The 24,557-nt window shown below is 53.2% G+C and overlaps 1 protein-coding gene across 2 annotated transcripts; it reads left to right on the top strand.

Annotated features, from left to right (window-relative positions):
- Positions 1-992: 992 nt before the first annotated feature.
- Smtnl2 (smoothelin-like 2) lies at positions 993-23,126 on the top strand. 2 transcript variants are annotated; one of them, XM_005399680.2, is made up of 8 exons: positions 993-1,472; positions 9,142-9,229; positions 9,672-9,911; positions 10,581-10,656; positions 12,259-12,438; positions 13,477-13,594; positions 13,923-14,074; positions 21,940-23,126. In XM_005399680.2, the coding sequence occupies exons 1-8, from the start codon at positions 1,083-1,085 to the stop codon at positions 22,064-22,066; spliced, it is 1,371 nt and encodes a 456-aa protein (XP_005399737.1). In that variant the 5' UTR covers positions 993-1,082; the 3' UTR covers positions 22,067-23,126. The 2 variants fall into 2 exon arrangements, with proteins under 2 accessions (XP_005399737.1, XP_005399738.1); XM_005399681.2 differs by lacking the exon at positions 993-1,472 and adding an exon at positions 2,318-2,493.
- The last annotated feature ends 1,431 nt before the right edge of the window (positions 23,127-24,557 follow it).

Genomic DNA, 24,557 nt, shown 5'->3' with positions numbered 1-24,557 from the left:
TTTCTTGTGATGGTCACAGTTTTTGTGCAGGGGTTTGCAAGGAGGGACTACTTGGGATCAGGAATGAAACAACGGAATAGAGGCAGGAGTCTCCACATGTGTGTAGAGGCCAGTGACCAAGCTGCTGCTACATGTATATGTGTGTGTATGTGTGGGTGTGTGGGGGTGGCGGGGGAGGAGATTAGCCTGGAAGCTGCCCATGGCAGGATTTAGAGATTCTGCCCAAGCACGCCTTTTCCTCCCTGTCTGCCCTCAGCCCTGCCTCTGTGCCCTAGCAGGGTCCCCTGGTTGAGCTTGGAGCCCTTACATTGGTGAGAAGAGTGCAAAGATTTTGCTACAGAGCAGGGCGGAAGTGGTGTGTGTGTGTGTGTGTGTGTGTGTGTGTGTGTGACAGTTGCAGAGAACAGGAGGGGACTTCACCACCTGTTTTCTCACTGAGGTTTATTAACAGGTGCAAGAAATTTCAGGCGAAAGTCCCACAGGTGAGAGCATTCATGTGAGAACCGAGTGGTGACAGGCACAGGGTGAGGGTCAGGACAGCAGTTCTGCGGGCGGCCACCGCTGCTGCTCTCAGGTTTTCCTGAGCAGCGAAGTCCTCGCGCCTGACAGATCTGGCCGGACCCTGCGAGCGACGGCCCAGGAGTAATGCACAACCCTGGGCATTGTCCCCAAATATCGTCCACTTGACTGCAGGCACCTTCCTCCGGGGGTCTGCAGCCCCTCCCCAAAGCCACACGTCGCTCCTCGGGGATCAAGCGGGGCTAGAACTCTACACGTCCTCCACGGCTCTGCAGCCCGGAAGAGGAAAGCCCGGAACGCTCTTCATCCGCAAGTGGGGTCCCGCATCCCACATCATCACACAGGTCGCCAGAGGCGGAGTGTCCCGGGGAGAGAAGGCTCCGCCCCCGGCCCGCCCCCCGCGCGAGGGCCATTCCCTGGGCTCGGCCCGCCCCGCCCCGCCCCTCGCCCGCCCTCCGGCCGTCCCTCGGGTTAATCCCGCTGCGGACCACCAGTAGCTGCACAAGAGCTTGGGTCCTCTCTGGTCCCGCGCCGGCTCGCAGGACTGTACACCCTGCTCGGCTATGGAGTCAACCGTCGACGCTGAGGAGGCGCGCACGGTGCGCGAGGCGCTGGGCCGATACGAGGCGGCGCTGGAGGGCGCGGTGCGCGCGCTGCACGAGGACATGCAGGGGCTGCAGCGCGGAGTGGAGCGGCGCGTGGCCGAGGCGCTGAGCCTGGCCGGCCCCCTGGCGCGCACCGTGGCTGACCTGCAGCGCGACAATCAGCGGCTGCAGGCGCAGCTCGAGCGCTTGACGCGCCAGGTCGAGGCGCTGGGCTTGGCGACAGGGCTGTCCCCCGTGCCCGACACTCCCAGCCCCCCGCCCGCGCCTGGGGTTCCGAACCGCGCACCCCGCCTGGGCACCGCACGCTTCTCCAGCCACGCCACCTTCTCGCTGTCCGGCCGCAGCCAGGTGAGCCTGGGGGAGCTCGGCGCACCGGCGCGGGTGCCTGTGCGCTTGCGCGGGGGAGTGGGGTTCAGCGTCTACTGCCGCCGGCCTCTCTGAGTGCGCGTGCTTTTGCCTCTGCCTCCACCTGCCGCCGCAACTTGGTCGTCTGGGATCCTGCCACCAGTCTAGAGTTGGAAAGCTCAGAAACACTGCTTTGCCAGTCCATTACACCAGCTTCTCATCTCCTCCCTTCTTTGGAGCCAGACCTGTGTGCCCTGAGTTTAGTCTTCCCTGGGCCCCACGACACAACAGCTTGGGCACTGAGGTACACAGCCCCTGACAGTTCAGAACGGCCCGGGCCACAGCTGTGGTTGAAATGGTCAGCACCCTCTGTCCACCACCTCCACCCCCATTCACGTGCCCGTGTTGCTGTTCATTGAGGCCTGACCACTCAGGTTATCGATTAACCCGGGCTGAGAACTCACACCACTGAGTGTGTGTGTGTGTGTATTGCAATGAGGTTGGGGCTGCTTAGCAGCTGGTTGGGAACCAGCATCGTAGAGGGCAAATCCCTTACCGTGAAGGAAAGAGGAGGAACCAGCATAGAGCGGTGTCTAGATTCCTGGGGTCAGTGACTGGCCAGAGGCCGGTGTGCACCGGTTACTACCTTGATCCTGGGCCTCCTGGAGCGGCAGGTCCTGGATAGAAGGTTTCCATGGTGTGTGCAGTGGCCCTTAGGTGGGATTTTCCATCCTGAACAACCATGTGCTCTGGGGTTGGGTTTCCAGGGTCCGCACCTGTTGCCCCTCCTCCATTCAGTCTCTCAAGCGCTTAGCTCTCCTGCTGTGTGCCTGGGCTGCACCTCAGAGGTTCTGGAGGAGGCCTTCCTTCTACAGGGCCCAGCTGGGGTGGAGGTGGTTGCAAACTGAGCAGTCCAACAGTGTCAGCCGTGGGGATGTTCTGCTCCAGCACAGTAGTCGTTTGGAAGTGGGTATCCCAGGAGGGCTTTGTGCTAGAGGTCCTGGGCTTGCTGCTGCTGCTGCAGGTGGGTGTGGATGGGGAGCTGCCCATGCAGCCTCAGAAAGACAAAGTACTCACTGGCCAGGTTGGAGCCCTCAGGTATGGGAGTGGCGGGCTGAGTTGTGAACGCCTCCAGGATGCTGGGCAGAGGAGTTGAGCTTTGTCCTGGGGACAGAACCTTGGGTGTCCCAGTGCTCTGTGTGAAGTGTTGGGAAATATGGATGTAAGTACTTAAGTCTGCCCTATGAGCACCACAGTCTGTTTGTCCCTGGTGTAAAATCACCACCATGAGCTCACAAGTGCCAAGTAGACTGTGTCATCAGTCATTTCCAAAGCTTTATTTTAACTTGCATTTGCTACTTGTCTGCTCATAGAAGCAGCTGTCCAAGTTTTAAGAAAAATAATTTCAGAATCATGTGTGTGTATATGTTTATGTATATATTCACATATATGTATGTATATGAATGATTCTTTCCAGTCATGGCTTTTCAGTGGGAATTTACCATTGTTTACCAGGGCCAAGCTAGCCCTCTTGGTTACGGAGGTGGTGGGTCGGGAAAGCTGGAAAAAGGGGAAACAGGGTACACCTTGTACCTGGCAAGTTCCCAAGTATTGGCTGGTGGTTAGAAGGTGAGTGGACCTTAGGGTTAGGGTTAGGGTTGGTGTTTGGAGATGAATGACTTGACTGTCACGGCCCAAGGAGACAGGATGGGTCTGAGCTGGGCCAGTGCTGTGTGGATGGGGCTGCCTTGGCTGGGGGCTTCAGAGGAGGACTCAACAGGCCGGGTAGTCTTTGGATGTGAGAATGGAGGCGGAGAGGAATCTTGCCTTGGGAGATAACTGGATCAATGGTCCGGGAAGGACATGCTTCGAGTGAGGCGACTGTGAGATTTCCCGGTAAAGCTGTGAAAAAACAGGTAGATTCCTGGGTCGGTGCTCCAGAGAGTGATTAAGGCTGGTGGTTAAGGAGTGGTTGAGGCAGAGTGGGTGGTTGAAATCCTAGAATAGGTGTGGTCTTCAGAGCAACAGGAGAGAAAGAACCCTGTGCAGAGGCAGAGGAGTTTGAAGGAAGCACAGCCAGGCCAAGGAACTGCAAGAGAGCAAGGAGGACCTATAGTGCCCACTTTAAGAAAGGCAGAGGGGAAAGCTAGGCATGGCGGTTCACACCAGTAATCTCAGTGCTCAGGAGGATGAGGCAGGAGAATTGCCATGAGTTTGAGGCCAGCCTGGGCTATATAATGAGTTCAAGGCCAACCTGAACTACATAGTGAGACCCTGTCTAAACAAACAAACAAGCATACAAGAAATGCAGAGGGAAAACATCTGGAAGAACAGGGATGCTGCAGTCTGTTGGGGTTGAGGATGGAGACCCTGTTGAGGAGTAGGTTTTGGACTTCAGAAAAGACCCCGGGCCGTGATTAGCAAGAATAGTTGAGCATGGTGGGTGGAGGATGACTTGCCTCCAGCTGGGTCAGAGGCTGCACAGCCCTGGAGCCCTGGCTCCCTTGGCTGGAGGCAGCTCCCCCTGTCTGACCCCAAAGGTACAGTCTCAGTTCTCTCGCAGCTCACCCTCTCAGGAGCGCCAGCCCAGTTTCCAGTGGTGAGAGGGGCTCGGCAGAGCCATGCACACACTCTGGCTCATGAGCTATGACCAGCAAGCAGCTTGTGATCAGGTGCCTGGTCATAAGCAAGGACTCAGGGCTTTAAGGGAGAAACTGGAGTGTGGGCTGGGCATGGTGGCACATGCCTATAATCCCAGCACTTGGGAGGCTGGGACAGGAGGATTACATGAGTTTGAGGCCAATCTGAGCTATATAGACCTTAACTCAAAATAACCAAACAACAACAACAGTGACGATGACAAATGAGTGTGACCAATGGACAGAGTCACAGCTGGGTGCTGGGCTGGTGGCTGTCTGTGGTGGGGTCTGGGTGTGAGGGTCTCATCCCATGTGCAGGAGCCAGAGGTGGTTGTGCTACTTGGTTTGTGGCCAGGCTTGGTGGAGGCTGGTGTTACACTGCCCCTCTGTAATGACTAGAGAGATTTATAAACCCTGTTGTTGGGGAGTGTAGGCGTAGCTTGTACTCAGCATATAAATGTGCCTTGAACTCAATGCAGAATGGGTTGGTCAGGTAATCTACTTCTTTTTATTTATTTATTTATTTTCTTTTTGAGACAGGGTTTCCCTGTGCAGTTCAGGTGGGCCTTGAACTTACTTTGTAGCCCAGGCTGGCCTCAAACTTGCAACAGTCCTCCTGCCTCAGCCTCCTGAGTGCTGGGATTATAGGCATGTGCCACCACACCTGGTGTTAGTCTACTTCTGAGTGTACAAACTTTGACCTTGCTACAGCATGGATGGACACGGGGCTGGACAACAGAGGAATGGGCAGGGAAGCTGGGGGAGGAGGATAGGGCATTGTGGTGGGAGTAATTCGGGTGGACTCACTGCAGGAAGCCAGAGACCCTGGAGCAAGCAGGAGGGAGCTCTGGAACATTCACTCTGAGGCCTTGGGGCCCTGTTCTTCCAGTCAGGCCTCAGTTTCCCTATAGCTAGACTGAGAGGGATTGGACTGGCTCTGTGGGGCCCCTGTGTTAAGCAGGCAAGGGAGTTGGAAGCCAGTAGACCTTGTTAACAAAAGTGTCCCAGGAGCCACTGCTGTTGTCTGGCCAGGATTAGGGAGCCAGGAGCCCGCTGGGGGTCCGGTGTAGATGATGACAGTCTGAGGCCAGGCCCAGGTCCCAGGAGGCTGGCCCAGAGTTGTTTCCTGGAAATGTCATCCTCAGTTAAGCTGGAGCCACTGGGTCCCCATGGCCAAAGTAGCACAGTCTCCTAGGAACAAGTGCCAGGAGCCGGGTGTCAGAGGCCTGACCATGAGAGAAACCAGACTCCCTTATCTGCCTTCCTTTCCCAGAGGCACTGTGTGATAACAGAGTTTAATGCTTTCGGGAGAAGTCTGAGCTGAGTGTTTTAAAACTGTAGTGTGAGTGGAGGCGGGTGGGGGCAGCAAGGTTAATGGGGTTAGCATGGGTTGCTGCCTGGCATGGGCTGTGCCAGGCACATGTATGGGCTCCAGTGCCCATGTGTGAGCCCACGTGGATCAGGCAGCACTGAGAAGACCTGAAATACTATGTTTTCCCCTGCAAAATGTTTTCAGAAACGCCCCTAGTAAGAGGGTCTCATCTCCCAGTCCTTGAAATTGGATTTATCTCATGTCTGCCTGTCCTCTGGAGTTCCCAGGCCTGGGCTTCCTCACGGGACACCTCCCCTTTCCTAAAAGAATGACATGGGGAATCTTGGGGTGCTGGCCAGCTCAGCAGGACCTGTCCACAGCCCCAGGGCTCTGCAGTGACTTCTGCCCTGGCCCAAGCACACAGAGGGTCCCTTGGTTCCCTTACTCATGGCTAGGGCAGATTGCTCCCACCCAGAGAAGAGAGGTGCCTGCTGGGGAACATGCCAGAGGCCTCCAGGAATAGACTTAGTCCTGTGGCTCTAACCTAGCCGGGCCTGGCCCTTTGGTGTTGGTGCTCCTGTCCTGTGAAGATCCTGCTGGAGTTGCCTTTGCATTCCAGTTTTCCGGCTAGGACACGGCCCGTGGGGCCAGGACCCAGCCTGACCCAGGTCCTGGGAAACAAGTTTGTCTTGTGTTGTCCTCTCTGCCCTCTGGCAGTCCAGAGCACTTTGTAGGTACAGCTCTGGGTTGGGAAGGAAGATCCTAGTCCCAAATCTTGGTGTGGCCACTGTTTCCAGCCAGTGTGCGTTTAAGGGCGGCCTGCCCTGCTTCAGGTTGGTTTCCCCATCTGTGTGGCCACAGGCTTGAGGATGATCTCCTGAAGCACGGGCAGGTGAGGAGTGGCTGTAGTCTGGAACTGGGGTGAGTGAGAGGCAGGGGAAGGTGGGAGTCTACACTCAACTCCCACACCCCAGCTGCTGCAGCCTTCCCAACCTGAGTTAGTTCTTTCCCTGTGCCCTGTGTGAGGGACCGCTTTGAGGAACCCAACTCATGAGAGTTGCAGAGCCTACTTCCTGTTTTGTCTCCGGGGGTCTCAGGGGTGGGGGGCATGCAATGTAACGTATATAGTGTGTAGGGATGAGCATTTGACCCCCCACTTCCCCAAGACCTACATTCCTGGGAAAATGATTTCACCACTGGCCTATTCCTCCAGGCCCTTGCCTGGACCTGTGGAACCTGTTGGGCCAGCGCAGGGGCAGAGTACAAATGGAGACCCCAAAGCTGACTTGGCCGTGGTGAGGTGGAGGAGGGGGTCCCATCTGGACTGGCTGGTTCTTGACCCTTGCCGGTTGGCTTTATGTTTCTAGGGACACCTGCTTGGAGCGCCGGCACATTCCTACCCTTTTGCAGTAGTCCTCCCCATGGGTCTGGCCTCTCTTCTCCACCCTCTGGAAGTTGAGGGGTTGTCTCCTCTCCAAGGCCAGACTGTCCTCAGGCTCTGGGGCCTGTCTTTTGTCACCTCTGCAGGGTCCCATTCTGCAGATGATTGCCTCACCTTTGCAGTCAGTTTCTTGTAACCTGTCAACATGGTCCTGCCTCTTCCATCTGGAAAAACTCCTCAGGCCTCTTTCCCTGGCTCCGCTCACTTGACTAGGATTTGGACGGCTGGAGAAGCTCCCTGAAGCCCACACCACCTGCCCTTCGCCTCGCTGCTCCCCAGGCTGTCTCCTGCCCCCCATCATCCCATGCTTCCGATTCCATTTCTACAGCCATCGCTCATAACATCTTTTTGGCAAAATGCGATGGGTGTGATTTCCATCTCCCCTTGACCTTCTTTTCCTTGACCTCAGGCTGCCTTTGGGCACACTGCCTTCTGATTGACTTCCCCCCTGGCTTTCTCAACATCCTGCTGCATCCATTCCTTCCTCCCTGGCTGTCCCTTCCCTCCTCCACCACAGACACCTCTCACCTCTTCTGCTTCCCCAGATGGGGTTGCCTCTTTCCTGGTCCCCCCTGGCACTGTGCTCTTCCTCTGCTGGGCTCCCAGGACCCTGTGGGTGTGGTGGCTCCTGTTTCCCCATTGTCCATCCTTCCTTTCTTTTACACTTCGGACTCAAATATCCTCAGCTCCCTGATGTCCCAGGGATACCCTTCTTGTCCAGAACAGAAATCCTTGCCGTCTCCTCAAAACCTCCTTCATTGCTTGGGCGTGAGTCACTGGAAGTGGCACCACATCCATTCACTCTTCCAGTTGGATCCCTTTCTCCCCAAAGCTCTGAGTCCCGGTCCCATATCACCCCCCACATCATCCCTGCCTGGGACTAGTGAGTTGACTGGTTGTTTGGTGTCTCCTTTGCATGCCACGTTGGAAGCACTGGCTTCTAAAGGATGTCCCTAGAACACAACTCTGGCTCCTTCTTATCTAAGGAGTCAAGTCCAAGTACTCTGGGTTGGCAGCTTGGGCTGCAGAGTCATGTGGGATCAGAATGCCTGGGCCTTGATGGCTCTTTGCTTTTGCAGTCACCAGTCGTGCTACTGGGAATGGCCTCTTCTACTCACGCACCTGGCTCACTCTGGACTTGGCTTAGGCACCCCTGCCCTTGGGAAGCCCTCCCCGGCCCCTGGGTGGAGTCCGTCTTAGGTATCTCCATGCTGGCTTGCACCATCTGCACACCTGCCAGCCTAATTCACCCCTGGCAGGGTGGGCATGTACAGCACGGTTACAAAAGACCTGAGCCATCTGGGGCTGGGAAGCTTGTTGACCAGGGCACCAGGCTAGAGATCGTTAGGAGAAGAGAGGCCAATCCCTCAAGCTGCCCGGCATGGCCTCTCAGTAGAGACCCTGGTTGAGGTCTGCTATTGTTCCCTCTTGCCAGGCTGGTACCCCAGCTGCACTGACACTCAGCCTGACATACCCCAACTGAGAGGAAGCAGGATGCATGGTGAGCTGCCACAATCCCGGTTGATTTTCACTTACAGCCCTGGACAGTGTGTGTCCCCTCTTGGAGCCCTATGTAGTGAGTCCTGTCTGGAAAATGGGCCTCATGTTTGGGGATGTCCAGATGACATGTGTGTAGCCTTCTTCTGTTTTTCAAGATGAGACCCAGACGGGATGTGATATCACCCGGCAGCTCAGCCAGGGCCCCAGGCTCCCCCACCCACTCTTGGTCTCTGCTTTCTGTCCGACTCCTGCTGGCCCCACCTCTGCTGCAGCCTAGTGGGGAAGGAGGGGTGACATGGAGCCAGTGAGGCCGCTGTATACCTGGGAAGTCTGTCCTTGCATGGTGTCTGTGTGAGGGGCTCTATTGTTCATCCTTTGCCCCAAAATACCTTGTGCCTCCAAGTCCCTGCTGCTCCCGTGTGGGCAGCCCTGCCGGCCTGGCCCAGCTGGGAGGAAAAGGAGCCAGGCTCTCCCCACCCATCATCTGCTCCAGCCACCTGACACACTGCTCAACCTTGGCCTTTGTCCTCAGCTGTTTTGGGCTCTGGGATGAGCCCAGGAGAGGTGTTTGCCTTTCAGTATGCAAAGCTCTGTAGCTGGGTGTGTTTATCCCAACTTGCTCTTGACCTTGGCTTGTACCATTCATTGTACCTGCTGGGGACTGTTCTCAAAATGAGTGAGGTTCACCCTGCCAGAACCAGAAGGGGCTTTGGGAAGTGGTTTTGGGGCGGGAAGCTGGTCCCTGTTGATGGGACCCCAGTGGCATCTCTGTGCCTGCAGAGTGTGGATCATGATGAAGCCAGTGATCCTGAGAGGAGACAAACTTCAAACTCATGCGTCATTGAGAATGGACACCAGCCAGGTGCAGGTAGGGGCTAAGGGGGGGTCGGGGTCTCAGCCAGGCATTTGTGCTAGCCATCCTTTGGCTGAGGGTGGTGGGGAACGTGAGTGTAAACCCCAGCAGGCAGAGAGGATTCTAGGATAGTAGCCTCAGTCAGGGTATAGCACAACTTTTTAAACAAAGGGAAATGGGAGAGCTTAGAAGGTAGTGAGGCTCCCTATTTGTGGAGAAAAACAAGCAGGGGCTGAGGCGTTGTCCAAATATTAAAGCAAGTGGACTGATAAGCCAACTAGTACCTCTCCAGCTAGAGCAGCAAGATGTCCTCAGTAAGGGAGGTCAGGAAGCTGGAACAGTCAGGGAGGTCTTCCTGGAAGAGAAGGGCTCAGAGAGCTGGAGCCCTCCTGGGTGGTGGGTCTGAGGCTCCTGTGGCCCCCACAGTTGACCTACCTCTCCTGGTCCCACATTCCAGGTCCAGGCGATGGCCCCACCGAGGGAGCCCAAACCTCAGCACCAGAGTCTCCCAAGCCTCGCCCTGTGAGCCTCCCCTTGCAGTTGCCCCACCAGCCGGTCACAGCTGTCACCCGTGTCTCTGAGAAGTTCTCTGGGGAAACCTCAGTGGCTGCTCTGTCACCCACATCTGCTGCCATTCTGGGGGGCTTTAGCCCCAGCACCAAGGAGGACACCAACCCGTGGACTCCCAGTACCACTGGTATGAACAAGAGAGCACGGCATGGGGGTCTGCCCACCTCACGGTGGGAGAGGGAGGGCAGGGGCTGGGGGGTGCAGGAGACTCAGGAAACCCAGGCCAAGCCCCAGCCCACCTCTGCCTATCACTGTGACCCCTTCCTTTACTCCACCTGCTCTGATGGAGCAGGGGGGTCTGACCTTGCCAAATTCCCTTTCAGAGATACCGTGAAGTGGGGTCATCCTCTGTGGGATGGCTATGGCTTTCATGAACGGTCAAGGCCCTGGTTACCTTGCACATTGGCACAGTCCCCTTCCCAAGTACCATGGCCCCTCAGCTCCCTGGCCTGTCTCAGGCCTGTGATCAGCCTCAGTGATGTGTCCTGGCCTGGAGTGATATGGGGTTCCAAAGGACAGTTTGGAGACAGTGTCTGCTGGTCACACAGCATAAGAGGCCTTGGGGTCTGTACCCTGAAACAGGGTAACTGACAATTTAGAGACCTCTTTGATGTCACTGCTGTATGTCTCCATCCTTCTTTCTCCTCAGTTCTCTGAGGCAGGGCTAGCTTAGCCTAGGGGTTCCTTCTTGTTCCCCAAGTGATTCTGGGTAAATGGAGCAGGGCTTGGCCAAAGGCAGGGAGCTGTGGCTGGCCTTCCGAGGCTATGTGTGTTGTTTCCTTCTTTCATCCTGCAGAGAAGAATTCTTCCTTCACTCGGTCTTTGCCAAGCTTTGGCTACAGGGGAGTGACAGCAGGCAAGTGCAAGGACAGGTGAGTTCCTTGCTCCCCAGGGGGGCTCCCTGCATTGCCTGGGGCTGGGCTGTCCAGATCCCCTGCAGGAAGCTCCCTGGCTTCCTGGAAGTTGGGGCTCTGGAGAGCTAAGGCAGCTGGGTTAGTGGATAGGGTAGGAGCAAGTTGAGGCTGAGGGTGAAGTGAGGCCACTGGCTTGGTGGAGAGGTTTGTTTAGAGAAGCGTGGCTCCAGCCTCACTTCCCTGTGGGCCCTTTGAAGCAAGCCAGTTAAAAGATTGCAGGTGTAGACCCTTGGCATCTTTTGAAGAATCATGGGAACTTATGTCTCTTAAGGTAAAATGAGGCAGGAGATTAGGGCATGGTTGGCCATCTGGTCAAGTAGGCATGATGTGTCAATCACAGAAATCCAGGACACATGCACAGAAAAATGGTTGCAAGTCCTGCACCTGGGACCAATCAGAAAATGCTATTTTTAACTCTTCTGCTGCAAAATCAGGCAGGTTTTTGATAGGATGGCCTGGATCTGATGTCAGAATGGAGGACACAAAAGAGAGTCACCATTAACCTCATTACTTCTGTGTTCTCTCTTTGTCAGTGACCCACTCTGCACTCTGCCAGGTGTACTTCTGTTCCTACCTTTAATTGGTCTGCACTCTGCAGAGCACTTTTATTTTCCTACCTTTAATAAAATGTAAAAACCTTGCTGCCATTTAAAAAAAGATTGCAGATGTGCAGTCCCAGCTACTGGGGAAGCTGAAGCAGGAGACTGCAAGGCTGAGGATAGCCTGTGTAACATAGTGAGACCCTGTCTCAAAATTAAAATAAAAATAAAAATTAAAATTAAAAAAAAAGAGCTAGGGTTGTGGCATAGTGCAGGTCCTGGGTTCCAAACAAGTAAACAAACAAACAAACAAACCCAGCTAGGATATAGCTCATGATAGAGCATTTTCCTAGAATGCATGAGGCCCTGGGTTTGACCCCTAGCATTTAAAAAAGAGAAGATTGCAGTGTTGTGTGTGTGTGTGTGTGTGTGTGTGTGTGTGTGTTAGCTTCCAGGGAAGGAAGTAGGGTGGGAGGACCTTCTACTTTCTCTGAGCAGGTGCCTGTAGAGGCCTGTGGGCTGGGGCAGGCAGCAGGGCTTCCCCATGGTGCAGGGCTTCCCTATGGTGCAGACCTCCTGTGCTCCCCAGACCCGCTGAACTGTGGGTGAAACTGGGGGTGGGATGGTGGGGTGGGCTCCCTCTCCCTGTTAATAATAAAAGAAGAATTGTGACCCTGTTTCCAGGGGGAAACAAAGGGGGTGTTATGGAGTGGTAGCGAGGAGGGAGGCCTGTCCTGGCAGGGCTGGCTCTGGGTGCACCTCTTGCATGAGAAGGCTGTCCCCCTGCCTCCCCAGGCACTGACACCCACCAAAGGGGGGTTATGCCCAGAGGGGGGCCCACCCTTCCTCCCCACTGGGCCTGGTGGCTTCAGACAGTAGCTCGGTTCAGAAACCTGCCAAACCAGTTGGACACCGGGGTAAAAGGCTCCAGTCCCTCACACAGAGTGCGGGGCCAGATCGAGGCTCGGGGAAGCCAGGGATGCCTGACTCTGTGTTTCTGACTTGGTGCTTCTCTCCTTAGCCCACCGTTGGTGACGCCACCCCAGTCGCCTTTGTCCCCACAGCTGCCGGCCACAACTCAGGCCCCTCACCAGGGGGAGCGTCGAAGGGAGCTGGTGAGGTCACAGACGCTGCCCCGCACCTCGGGGGCACAGGCCCGGAAGGCGTTGTTTGAGAAGTGGGAGCAGGATACAGTGGGCAAGTATGGATCTGCCGCACCCATCAAGCTTGTGCCCCAGAGTAGGCCCAACCCAGCCTCGGGGCGGATAGGCAGGCATAGGAAGGCCGGGCCCTGTCCTGTTCCCCAGGATCGGACCTCTCTGGTAAAATCGAGGTCAGGTCTGGATCACAGGGTGGGCTGGAGGTGGGTCGGGGGGGCCCTAGTTGTGGGGAGGTGAGGGTTGTGGGGCAGGGAGCCAGAACAGGCCTGGTGAGGACCTCTCCTGTCCATTCTGTGGCACCCTGGTCCTCAGCGCCCCGGGTGTTCCCAAGCCTCCTCACCTGAACTCCTTGTGGGCTGTGGCTCCTCCAGTTTTGGGGGATAACTGGGGGAACCTACAGGGGTTGGGGGTCCTAGCTGGTGCTGGGTGCTCCACTGAGGGGCTGGACTTGCCTGAGGATTTAAGATGTGACACCAGCAGGACCTTATTGGTTACTACCTGCTCTTTTAGCAAAGGTGTCCTTGGGCTACAGCCTGCCTTTGCATATTTATCTAGTCATCTTGGCACTTCATGCTATTGGCACCTGCTGTGTGCAGATTGCGACCCAGGTTTTATGTGATGACGGATGACAGCTGGACTGCAGTGAGGGAGTCAGATCCAAGAAGCTTCCCCCAACCCCAGGCAACCTGACCAAGGCCATTAAGAAGTGTCGTAGGGCCCCAAGGAAGAGATCACCCATCTGGCTAAGAGAGAGCCATCCAGAAGGGAGGTCGTTATCTGCGGGAGGTGCAGAGGAGGACGGGAGAAAGAAAGTGGTCCAGGATGAGGCCATGCTGGCTCAGGTCCTGTGTCTCAGGGTTCCCCAGTGACCCCTGCCTCCTGCTATGGGAGACACACAGGGTCTTGGAGGCCTGGAAGGGGGAGGACTCTCCTGCCAGCCAGTGTCAAAGGGGGCTGTGTGGGTGGTGACTGGCGCTGACCAATGTCCGCCTTGAGCGAGCACACCAGGGACGTCTTCTTGGGTGGCATGGGAATATGCTCCCTTTGGCCCCCACAGCAGGGCTGCCTTCTCTCCACAGGGGCAAAGGTGAAGCTCGGGCTAAGCTGAAGCGGTCACAGAGCTTTGGTGTGGCCAGTGCCAGCAGCATCAAGCAGATCCTGCTGGAGTGGTGCCGCAGCAAGACCCTGGGCTACCAGGTAAGCCCAGCCCACGGTCAGACCAGACATTATTGCGCCTTGCCTTTATGCCTCTGGGCTGCCCAAGGCTCGAGGGATAAGGCAGGAGCCAGAGAAATCATCCTAGCCACCCGCCACAAGTAGTTAGAAATACAAAGAATCCAGATTTAGTCCCAAGCAGACCAGTGTAGCACACCTGAAGGGATGGAGTCTGGTGATGACATCTGCTGCTGGGCAGGGTGGATGGTGGGCCTTAGGGAAGGCCTAGGAGAATCTGCTTGTGGGACTGAATTGGGTGTGGGGAGCTGAGGTCATCATCCCCACCGATGCCCACTTGCTCTGCTCACAGCACGTGGACCTGCAGAACTTCTCCTCCAGCTGGAGCGACGGAATGGCTTTCTGTGCCCTGGTGCACTCCTTCTTCCCTGACGCCTTTGACTACAATGCCCTGAGCCCCACACAGCGGCAAAAGAACTTTGAGCTGGCCTTCACCATGGCTGAGTGAGTGTGGCAAATCCTGCTGGTCCCTAGCCGTAGCTCAGACCCTGAGCCTGACTCCTGCCCAGGTGGGATCTAGGACATAAGCAACTGTCCAAAGAGCTGAGGGACCTTGAGGCCATAGGTCTGCCTTCCTGTGTCTGCAGTCTAGGAGACCATTCATAGACAGGGTGTGATGGGCCAGAAGGACAGGGTCCCCAGGGAAATGGGTCTTCTTCTCAGGCTGGTGGAAAGATGTGTTGCTTGGAAGAGCCCAACTGCTGCCCAGCAAGAAACCAGATGGTATCTGGGACATTTCAAAAATAGATTTTTCTTCCCTAAACACTGTTCTAGCATTTACAATGAAATTGCCTATCTTAGTGTGTTTCCTATTGCTATAACAGAATAGCTGATACTAGGTAATTTATAAAGAAAACAGGTTTATTCTAGCTCACAGTTCTGGGGACTGGAAGCCCAAAATCATGGTGGTGGCATCTGCTCATCTGGCGAGGCCCTTGTGCTGCTTCAGCTCATGGTGGGAAGTGGAAGGGCCAGCGGGCTCTGCCCATGGAGCGGGGAAGAGAGCTGTGTATTTTTCAGCAACCTGTTCTCAAGACAACTGGTCCACTCTTGTGGGAACTACATTAACCCCTTCATAAGGGCGGGTCCCACATGATCCCAATGCCTATTACAGACTTACTGCCTCTCAGCACCATTATCCCAAGGGCCAGGCCTCAGGACAAAAGGCGGCATGGGGAGGAGGAACGAGTTCTGGGATCAGGCTGTGCTTGGGAAACCCATTTGGGAGTAGGTTATTATCCAGGGGCAACCCCTAGAGCATCAGGAGTGTTGGCCAAGCGAGATCTGTCCAGCAGGGCCCTGGCAGGGGATGGGTGTGCATCCCACCTGGGTGGAGAGTTTCATAAAGGGACTCTTCACAGAGATGTGGGCCGCAGTGAGAGAAGTGCGGCAGGGCAGGGCAGCAGCAGCAGCCCTGGGGTCACAGCAGCGTGTGTGCAGCAGTCACCAGGCCCCTGCCTGCAGCTGCCAGAGCTGGAGAGGACACGGGCATCGTGCAGAGGCCTTCTGATGGCTTTGGCAAATGGACACAGCCGCAGTGCTGGTAGAGAGGGAGCCACCGGCCATGTGCTCTAACTTCACTCTCCTCCTGCCCTCTCACCGGGGCCTCTTGCTGGCTGACCCTGGCAGAAGAGAGAGGGCAGGGGAGCCATCACGGTGGCCCTCACAGTCCCCAGAGCAGGCACAGACAGGCAAGTGGTGCTGAGTTGTCCACGGGTCAGACAGCAGGCAGGTGGACTCCAAAGCTGAGTTTCCCAGGGAGTGTTCATCTTCTCCGCTGCCTTTGTGCTGCGTGTTGTCAGACCGAGTCTGTCCTCGAGGGACCGTGTTTGATTCCGGCCTGAGTGCTCGTGTGCTCCTCATGGGCCCTTTGGGGTGAAAGAAGCCTCGCCTGAGGCCTTGCCTGCCCTGCTCATTCCATTCCTGGCCCCTATGCCAGGCCCCGAGTCTGGCCGGGGAAGGGGTCATGCTTGGGGTATGGTAACCCACACTTGGTATTGTGAGCCTGCCTGTAGCCTGGATAGCTCATGCTTTGGGCGCAGAATGGAGTGTCTGGCTCTAAGCTCCTGGGCCTGAGGATTTGGAATATCAGTGTTGGCCCATTGTGTTGTCTCCGGTGACGCACTGGGACTCTCAGCCCCCTTGGGGTCATAAGAACTCCTTGTATACTTTAAAAGCCTTCTCTCTCTTGGCTGCTTGGGATTAGTTGTCATCCTAATAGCAGAAACAGCTTTGGCTGAGTGTGTTATGCAACTGGATCCAGACGATGGTGGAGTCGCGCCAAGCGTCGAGGCATGATGGAGGCGGGGCTCACAGGAGGAGGCCCAGCTGCTTGGAACTCAGAAATGGCAACTGTCAAAAACCAGACTGTTAGAATGTGCAGGATCAGGGCTCCCACGCGGGCACCCAAGGCCCACCCAGCTGGGGGAGGCCATGCTGCGCTTTCAGAGTTCTTTACCCTCGCAGTCCGGTGGGCTAAGCAGGGCAAGTTCATGCCCTGGCTAGCTTGGTCACCGTCAACTGTGGACAAAGGGGAGGGATACCATGGGCCATCGGGTGGTGACCTCTTTCCCCAGCTTGCAGGGAGCACAGCCTCCCTTGGCAGCCAGAACCAGAGTGGTTCCAAGGCTGTGTTTTCCCAACATGAGGTTTGAGTCCACGGAGCCTCCAGACTCTAAACAGATGTTTCTTCCATTCCCAGCCTGGGGGTGGGGTGTGCTGGAGGCTGGTCCAGGCTTTGCCTTCCTTCCTCCCAGAGCAAACGGGTGAAACCTTGCCTGTGCCTCCCTGTGCCTGAACCTGCTCCCGGCTGGGGAAGAGCGGAGGGTGTGATGGGGCTATTGAGCTGAGGTCTGGCTTTTTTGCTGACTCCAGGGTGTAGGGAGGGGCATCCACTGCAGGCCTGTGTGGGGAGCTTGCTCAGAGCCTGGGGGGTGTACCTCCCTTTATGAGTCATCCCTGAGATTATCTCCCAGGTAATGGGGCAGAGAAGGGTGGGAAGACAGCCTGCCTATCTGAGGCCTCTTGGGAGGACAGCTGCTTGGATCTCCTGGTTTCTTGGATAATTGGCTGGTTGGGAAAGGCAAGAAGGCACAGGAACACCTGCTTGAGGATCTTGGTGATCGGCATCTTCAGGATATGGTTCTTAGGTTTGCCAGCAAAACCTGAGCACATACGTGGGGCTGGTGAAACCCATCAAGAGCCAGGCAGGCAGAGGACTGAGCTAAGAATGGCAGTTTTAGGAGTAAGCAGCAGATGAGAAGAACCTGGGATCCGGTCAAGGCACGAACTTTGGAAGGAAGAGGAAGACACGAGGTCTCCAAACTGTGCATCCACCCAGCATCAGGAAGGAAATTTGGCCAAAACCCGTGAACAGGTGCCTTCCAGGCACAAAGACTTATGTGGAAACTTTGGAGTAAAATGGCGCTGCCCCTCCCCCCTGTCGTTTCTGGGCCGAGAGATTCCTTGTGGCCTAATCTGTGTGAGTGATGTGGTGTTGACAGCAGGGTGAGCTTCCCTGGCCTGCCAGGTGTTCAGGGCCTGGAACTAGGGAGAACCAGCCCCTTTTATGGAAGGGGCTGAGCCAGGTGGACGCTGACCCCTCTGTACCTTTCCTCCTACTTCTCCCAGCGCAGAGCACAGGACATGGGACGTGGAGCCTGACCTGAGGCTTCACGCTTGCCCTGCATGGAATGTGTCCTGCTCTTGGGTTCTGCCCCAGCAGACGGGGCTTCCAGGCTATTTGTAGTACCCATGTGTCTTGGTCTAAAACAAGACAGGAGGCAGCAGTCCAAGCCCTGGTATCCTGGACTGCATTTAGAGCAGGCTTAAAAAAAAATAAAAATAACCCCCAAGCCCCTCCTTCATGTTCCTTGCAGGCCGGCCCTATAGTAGCTGAAAATCACAATAGATGGGAATAGTAGAGAATTCTGTAAACGCCTGTCCCAGCCCCCATAAGGTAGGGTTTAAGCACGTCCGTGACAGTATGGCAGTGTTAACCTTGGCTCTTGCTCTGTTGTACTGGAAGTGATTTGCACCTTCTCTTTTGGACTTCACTGTGAAGTTTGAATTGTTTAAAACAAACTTGAATCATTTTTATGAAGGCTTTTTAAAAAATTATGAAAGGCAATTGGGGCAGGAGTTTTCTTTTTTGTTTGTTTGTTTTCAGTACTGGGGATTAAACTCAGGACCTTTACACTGAGCTAGACCCCTACCCCTTTTTAAAAAATTTATTATTTCGAGATGGTGTCTCGCTAAGTTGTTCAGTTTGGACTTGGGCTTGAACTTGTAGTCCTTCTGCGCCAGAGTACTGGGATTATAGGGGGCTGCTGATATTTTGAGATTTAAATATTTTGACCAAAGTCAGTGGTTGCTGTCATTTCCTTTTTCTCATATCCTGTCCCTGGACTCGTGTTCAGCCTAGGTCTGTAGCTTCTAGGAATCTTGTTTCCATTGTGGCTGGCACCTGTCTTTGAGGGAGACTGCTCTGTCTGCAGCAACAAGCAGAGGTAGAAGGCAGATGTCCCCAAGGCTGTGGCATGGGCCGTGCAGAGGCCTCTAAGACAGAGATACTGTCCTATCAGAAGGAGAACTCAGAGCTCCCCAGGAGAAGGGGTGCAGGGCAGAGGGAGCATGGGGCAAGGAAAAGAGGGAACAGAGAGATTGTGGCTGTGTGGTACATGCTGTGACCCCCCCTTCTCAAGGACCCCCATACTCTCATCTGCTTGATTTAAAAATAGCTGTGGAGTAGGAACCAGCTGGATTGTGGCCCAGTCTCCTGGTTGCCTGCTGGGCAACTTTGATCATGGCTTGTTGTCTGGGTAGTGGAGGGTGACACCAGTTTATGACCTTTGCTGCTATCCCGGTGACCATCCAGATTTCCAAAACTTGCTGCCTTGACAGGGCAGGGGGTCGTTGGTTGGAAGGTGCATGCAGCTGCTAGGATGAGGTTGGGGAGGTGTCTACCGGTTTTCCTTTGCATAGGCTGGGTGAACCTAGAAAATGCCAACAGCTCTGTGCCTTCATGAAGGGCACTAGAGAGACCAGGATGAGAACAGCCGAGGGATTTCATTTCAGACAGACATGGATATGAAGGTTCTCTTCCACTGTGTAAAGGGCTTTTTTGTAGGGAAAAAACAAAGTACACTGAGAATAACCTTGTAGAATTACAGGTAGAAAGTACAGAGGCAAAAATAGCATCAGTAACATAACGGACAATTTTCTCATGGCCGAGCCATTTGCAGAGGGGTTGGAATGATCCTTGGAAGAACTTTTTGGTTTTTTTCCCATACCTAGAGGTGAGCAAGCTGAGGTAGGGTCTCTAGAGGTGATGTGCTTTTGATCAGGGTGTTTGGATGGGATGATATTTGAGTTCTTTTCCAAGGCAGAGGTCCTAGGATTCTAATGCTGTCTTTGCCTAACTTGGGCGACAACTGAGGCTACCATGGGGTGGTGGTAACCTGGGTTCACACGGGGCCTTCTTGTCCACATCTGAGGTTCTCTGAGAAGAGAGGGCTTTTGAGGGCAGGAGGGGGGAGAGAACGAGTGAGAAGAGGTTCTCCTGGGACACAGGTGAGCAGGAGGGCACCAGATACCTAGTGAGGGCTCTATACGGTGGGCAGAGCTCCCCAGGCTCTCTGAAGAACTCAGATTTCTTAGTCTCTGTCCACAAGCTCCTCTGTGTGCGTGCCCTGGTCAGAGGGCTGGCTTCTCTGATACTGAACCCTGCCACAGCCTTTTCCTGGGAGAAAGGGTGTCCAGTGATGGGGCCAAACCCGCTGTTACCACAGGAAGCCATTGGATTCCCTTACAGACTGCCCGCTCTAACTCCGAAGGGGAGGCGGGGACAGGATCCGGGACAGATGTCTCCATTTCGCCTTGACATTTGCTTTCTGATAGGGGGCCTGGCCTCTGGCCAGCGCCGCAGAGCAGGGCCAGTGGTAATATTACAGGCTTTGTCTCAGGATCGCACAGCCCTGGGAGCTGCCCGGTGCGGTGTCCTGGTAGAAAGTGCAGCTTGAGTTATGCTGAAAGCTCTGGGGCAGCCCAAGGAGTCTGGGCTGCTTGCTGGGCTCTCTTCTCTGGCGGAGCTCTCTGGGGAAACAGGGCGTATAAGGACACGCTGCAGAAGCACAGCTGACAACAAACCCACTGGGAGCGAGAACAGAGATGTGCTCTGATTTCCTGTCCAGGAAATGGGCACAGAAAGGTGAAGTAGGTGTTTGGCAGGGTCAGGATCTGAGACCAGCTGTTTAGATTTTACGTTCAGCGTCTGCCCTCCATGAGCCACCCTGCTTCTTAAAGCAGGGCATAGTCATAAAAACATTAATCATAATCATCTCGAAGTCCACGGAGCTCTTTCAACTGATTTTCATGGACTAGCTCATTAATCCTCATATCACTCTGTGAGGTGGCTGTTATACAAGATGGGGAAACTGAGGCTCCTGGAATTCAAGTATAAGAGATGCAGGTGGGATTTGAACCATGACACTCATCAACTCATTAACCTTGGGGGAAAAAAGACCAAGGAGTCCTCGGAAGGGAAGTGCATATAGCTGCAGAGAGGCTGGTTCTGATGAGCACACCAAGGCAGTTGTGTTGCCTGTTTGGTTCTGTGTGGCGTTGGCTGGCTGTGTCTGCACCCCGGAGGCCCAGGGACGTGGTAAACAGAGCAGAGGATGTGGTGGGCATTGCTTGCATTTGAGTGGACACCCACTGTTAGGTTAGAACTCAGTGCTGAGCTGTGCAGGGCTGCAGGTCTTGACTGTTGATGTTCATCCTCCCACCTCCTGGAGGTTGCCAGCCTCCCTCCTTCTGCGCCCAAAGACAGAGATGCTCGTGGTTTACATACAGGTCTGTGCCTGTGGGCTGAAAGTTAAACCAGTGTATCCCAGGACCTCAGTGCTGGAGGTTGGCGACAAGGCAATTTTGAGCAATTTTTTCAACCGCTAGTTCTGACCTATCAGCTTAGCGGTTCATGACCAATATTTATAAAAGGGGGAGGGAGATAAATATGAAATATAGAGAAAATACTGGCAGTTGTAAAGGTTAGAATTTCTTTGATGGTTTATCTCTGCATACAGTCATCCTTCATTATTCACAGGAGACTGGTTCAGGACCCCCACAAAATCCACAGATGCTCAAGTCCCTTATATAAAATAGCATAGATTACCTGTAACCTATGTACATCTTCCTATGTACTTTCAATCACCTCTAGGTGACTTACAATACCTGATGCAATGTAAATTCAATGTAAATGGTTGTTATCCATTATGGTTTGGGGAACAATTAGAGGCAAAAAAAAAAAAAAAGTCTGTACATGTTCACTGTAGATGCAGTTTTTCCTTAATATTTTCAATTTAAGACAGGTTGAGTGTGTGTATATGTGTATGTAGGTGTGTACTAAAACATGTTGGAAAGTATCTTCCTTACTGAAGGCCATAATTTTATTTATATTTATTTATTTATTTATTTACATTTTGCTTTTTGAGGCAAGATCTCGCTATGTTATGTTGCCTGGCCTTGAACTTACTATGTAGCCTAGGCTGGCCTTGAACTCATGGTGATCCTCCTGCCTCAGCCTCCTGAGTGCTGGGATTACAGGCGTGTGCCGCCACACCTGGCTGAAGGTTGTAGTTTTTTAAAAAGTTTAAAAATGCTGTTATAGGAGGCAAATAGTTGACTTTATTTTTTGCTTAATTACTTATATTTTTTTTATAAATCACGCTGATTTTCTGTATGAAGTTGATGTGTATTTAATTTTGTTACATAAGCTTGATTTCACTGAAAATTTAAATAAAGTAAGTATTTCAGTCAAAATATCAATTGTAAGCTGGGCATGGTATGATCCTAGCCCTCTGGGAGCCTGAGGCAGGAGGATTACAAATTTGAACCTAAGCTGGACAGTTTAGGGAAACCTGTCTCAAAATAAAAAGGGCCTGGGGATATAGCACAGAGGCAGAGCATCCTCGTGTTCAATTACCAGTACTGAAGAAGAAAAAGGTAAGTCTATGTAAATCAAAAAATTACCAGGCGTGGTGGCACATGCCTGTAATCCTAGCAGTCAGGAGGCTGAGGCAGGAGGATTGCTGCAAGTTCCAGGCCAGCCTGCGCTATATAGTTAATTCAAGAGCAGCCTGAACTATATAGCAAGACCTTGTCTCTAAACAAAAGCAAAAGCAAAGGAACTGTGTGAACTTTATAGGTGGTGCATGGGTAGAGGAGTCTCCTTTGGGAACAGGGATCTGGTCTTGTTGTGGTTGGGTGGCTGTGGGTGGGACCGTATTCTGATGGCGGCTTCTCTGCTCCAGGAACCTGGCCAACTGCGAGCGGCTCATCGAAGTGGAGGACATGATGGTGATGGGCCGCAAGCCGGACCCCATGTGCGTCTTCACCTACGTCCAGTCGCTGTACAACCACCTGCGTCGCTTTGAGTAAAGCCCAGGGGTCTGGAGAGCCAAAAAGCCCCTCAAGGAGGAGACTGTGGGGCTGCTTGTGTTCCCCAAGTCAGGGTGACCCTCTAGAAGGGTTGCCTGTGGTGTGAGCTGGCTGTTTGTCCTCTGGTGGTGACTCTGTGCCCCTCCACGCCCGGCTGTGTTACTGATGAAAAGTATGGCCGAGTGCCCTGATGGCCCTGTCACAGCTAAGGGCTCAAAGGAAATGGGAAAATTCCCAGAGAGACAGAAATTGGTGCTAAGTAATGGTTTTCCTAAAGACTTGCTCGCCTGTGTAGATTACGGAATGCTGAATTACGGGTTTTCCCTCTGGTGAATTTGATACATTGGCCGACAGTGTTCCATTGATTACCAAGTGTTTTTTTGTTTTTTTTTTTTTAATCAAAATACCCAGAGTCTTTTACTTCCTCACACTATTGTAGGTCCCTTCCTCCCTCCCTCTGGGCCGTTGCCAGGAAACAGAGACCGTTTAATCAGCAGCCTGACAAAGAAGACCCAGGGCTTGGGAAGAAACAGTTTAATCACACCCAAGTCCTGGTGTGATTAAAGTCACCTTCAAGTCACCTCTGCCGCCTGAGGAGATGGTTCTAAAGGGCTCTTCTTCCCTCTCTCTACAGAAGGTCACACTCTTGGGAAGTGACAGGCCCTGTGCTGAGAGAGTTTTAAATTCACATCTTTTTTTAGGGGACTCGCTGAAGGTATTTATAACGTAATTCCATCTGTATCACTGACCCTTTTATGTGTACATAAAAAATGTGTCAAACTTGGCGTGAGATTTGTTTATTTCTGTTTGAGAGATATGGGTATTGAGAATAAGAGACTTTGTACATGTTCGAATGAAGATCTACCTACATCCTACCTTTAATGCTCTTGTGCTTAAATCACTTGCGCAGGAAGTTGAAAATGACATTTGCTGTGTCCAAATTTATCTGTCAGCTGCCCATCTTCATGTCGAAGGAGTGTGAACAGAAAGTTCCTTCTTATACATCCGTCCCTTGGAGGCTGACAAATGTTTTATGATTAAAAAGTGGCCCACAACAGAAGATTTTGGAGTGGTCCTTTTTTTTTTTTTTTTTTTTTCCCTCTTGCAGCACTGGGGACAAAAGTCAGGGCCTTGTGCAGATGGGGCGAGTGCTCTACGACTGAGCCCCCCACCCTCCCCGGCCTGCCCCTGGGGTGGTCCCTTTGATAGAAGCATATTGAGATGTGCTGGATTCATTTCGCAGTTGTTTGGTGGTAGAGTTTTAATAGAGAAATCTTCAGGTTCTGTAAAGCTACAGCTGCTTACTCTGAATCTCTTTATAATTGGATTGGATTGGGTTTTTGCCAGACTTCTAAAACATCCCTTTAAGGTCTTCATCTCATGCACTGGGCTCTGAACACTGTGCTCCTGTGCCTTTGTGTTGGGAGTCAGGGGGCAGAAGCTCCTTGGGGAGTCAGGACTCCATGGCAGAGCTTGCAAGGGGGTGAACAAAAGTTTCAGTGGATTTGTTTGTTCAGGCTGTAGCCTTGCCCCATTTTTTGGATTCTTCCACGGTGGGAACCATTCTCTTTCTAGCTCTCTAGCTGCTTGCAGGCTTGGGAAGGTGAGCCCTATTATTAGCAGAGACACATTCTGGGGCTTAGGGTTTCAAACCTAAAGCCAGTGTGGGAATGCAAGGCCCCTATAAAAAGCACGCCTATATGTTACAGAGTACTCACACATGTTGAATGGAGCTCCTCTGACTTGCAGAGATGGCCTTGAACCTCTGCACACAAAATACAGCAGATCTTGCTGGAATGAGGGACGGTTCCCTCAAACTTATGAAGTCCCTTGTGTTTTACCTTCAGAAAGACATGCACTAGATAAGCTGGCTCCTTGATGTTCTAGTCTTGGTCTTTGGGTGGATCGTACAAGGGATGATGAAAGTTAATGAATTTTAAACCTCTTAACACAAAGCATCAAGGTTCGGGGCACTGCGGGGAGGGGTGCAGGAAGACCTTACAATCTCAAGACAAATTTGGAAATTTTTCAGCTGGGATCACCAGAAAGTTCCCTATTTGGGGAAGCTGATCCCTCCTTGCCTTCTACAATGATATGGAGGGTTTCACATCTTTTTTTTTTTTTTTTTTTTTTTTTAACTTCTTCTGAGATAATTATTTCTTGGAGCTGCTTGTAAAACTTCTGTTTTTCCAGATAGATTCATTCCTTTGCCTGGATTTTGTTAAAACTTACTAAATCTGACCAAACAGGTCACTGTGTTTCCCTGAAGTGAACGTTTCACCAGAGCTGAGATGGGTGTAAGCTATTCTGACAGCTGGTGGATATTTTTCCAGGCACACGAGAGCCTATAAGTGCCCTCTGAATATGATATAGCCCAGGCTGGTTAGAGGAGAACGTACAGGCCAGGTGTTTGGGGAACAGTTTGTTAAAGCCAATGAATTTTGCAAATGTGTTGGATGATGAAAAGTTCTCAGCTTTCCCTATGGCAGTG

The sequence above is a fragment of the Chinchilla lanigera genome, unplaced genomic scaffold (assembly GCF_000276665.1).
Source record: "Chinchilla lanigera isolate Chin_1 unplaced genomic scaffold, ChiLan1.0 scaffold00066, whole genome shotgun sequence".
Taxonomy (NCBI): Eukaryota; Metazoa; Chordata; class Mammalia; order Rodentia; family Chinchillidae; genus Chinchilla; species Chinchilla lanigera.
The sequence above is the reverse complement of the archived record's forward strand: the minus strand, read 5'-3'. Positions and strand labels throughout refer to the sequence as shown.

Bases quoted from the DNA above. Each gene is read 5' to 3' on its own strand.
- Smtnl2 (XM_005399680.2), top strand. From the start codon at position 1,083: ATGGAGTCAACCGTCGACGCTGAGGAGGCGCGCACGGTGCGCGAGGCG. The intron at 13,595-13,922 runs GTAAGCCCAGCC...CTCTGCTCACAG, and splicing joins GCAAGACCCTGGGCTACCAG to CACGTGGACCTGCAGAACTT. The intron at 14,075-21,939 runs GTGAGTGTGGCA...TCTCTGCTCCAG, and splicing joins CTGGCCTTCACCATGGCTGA to GAACCTGGCCAACTGCGAGC.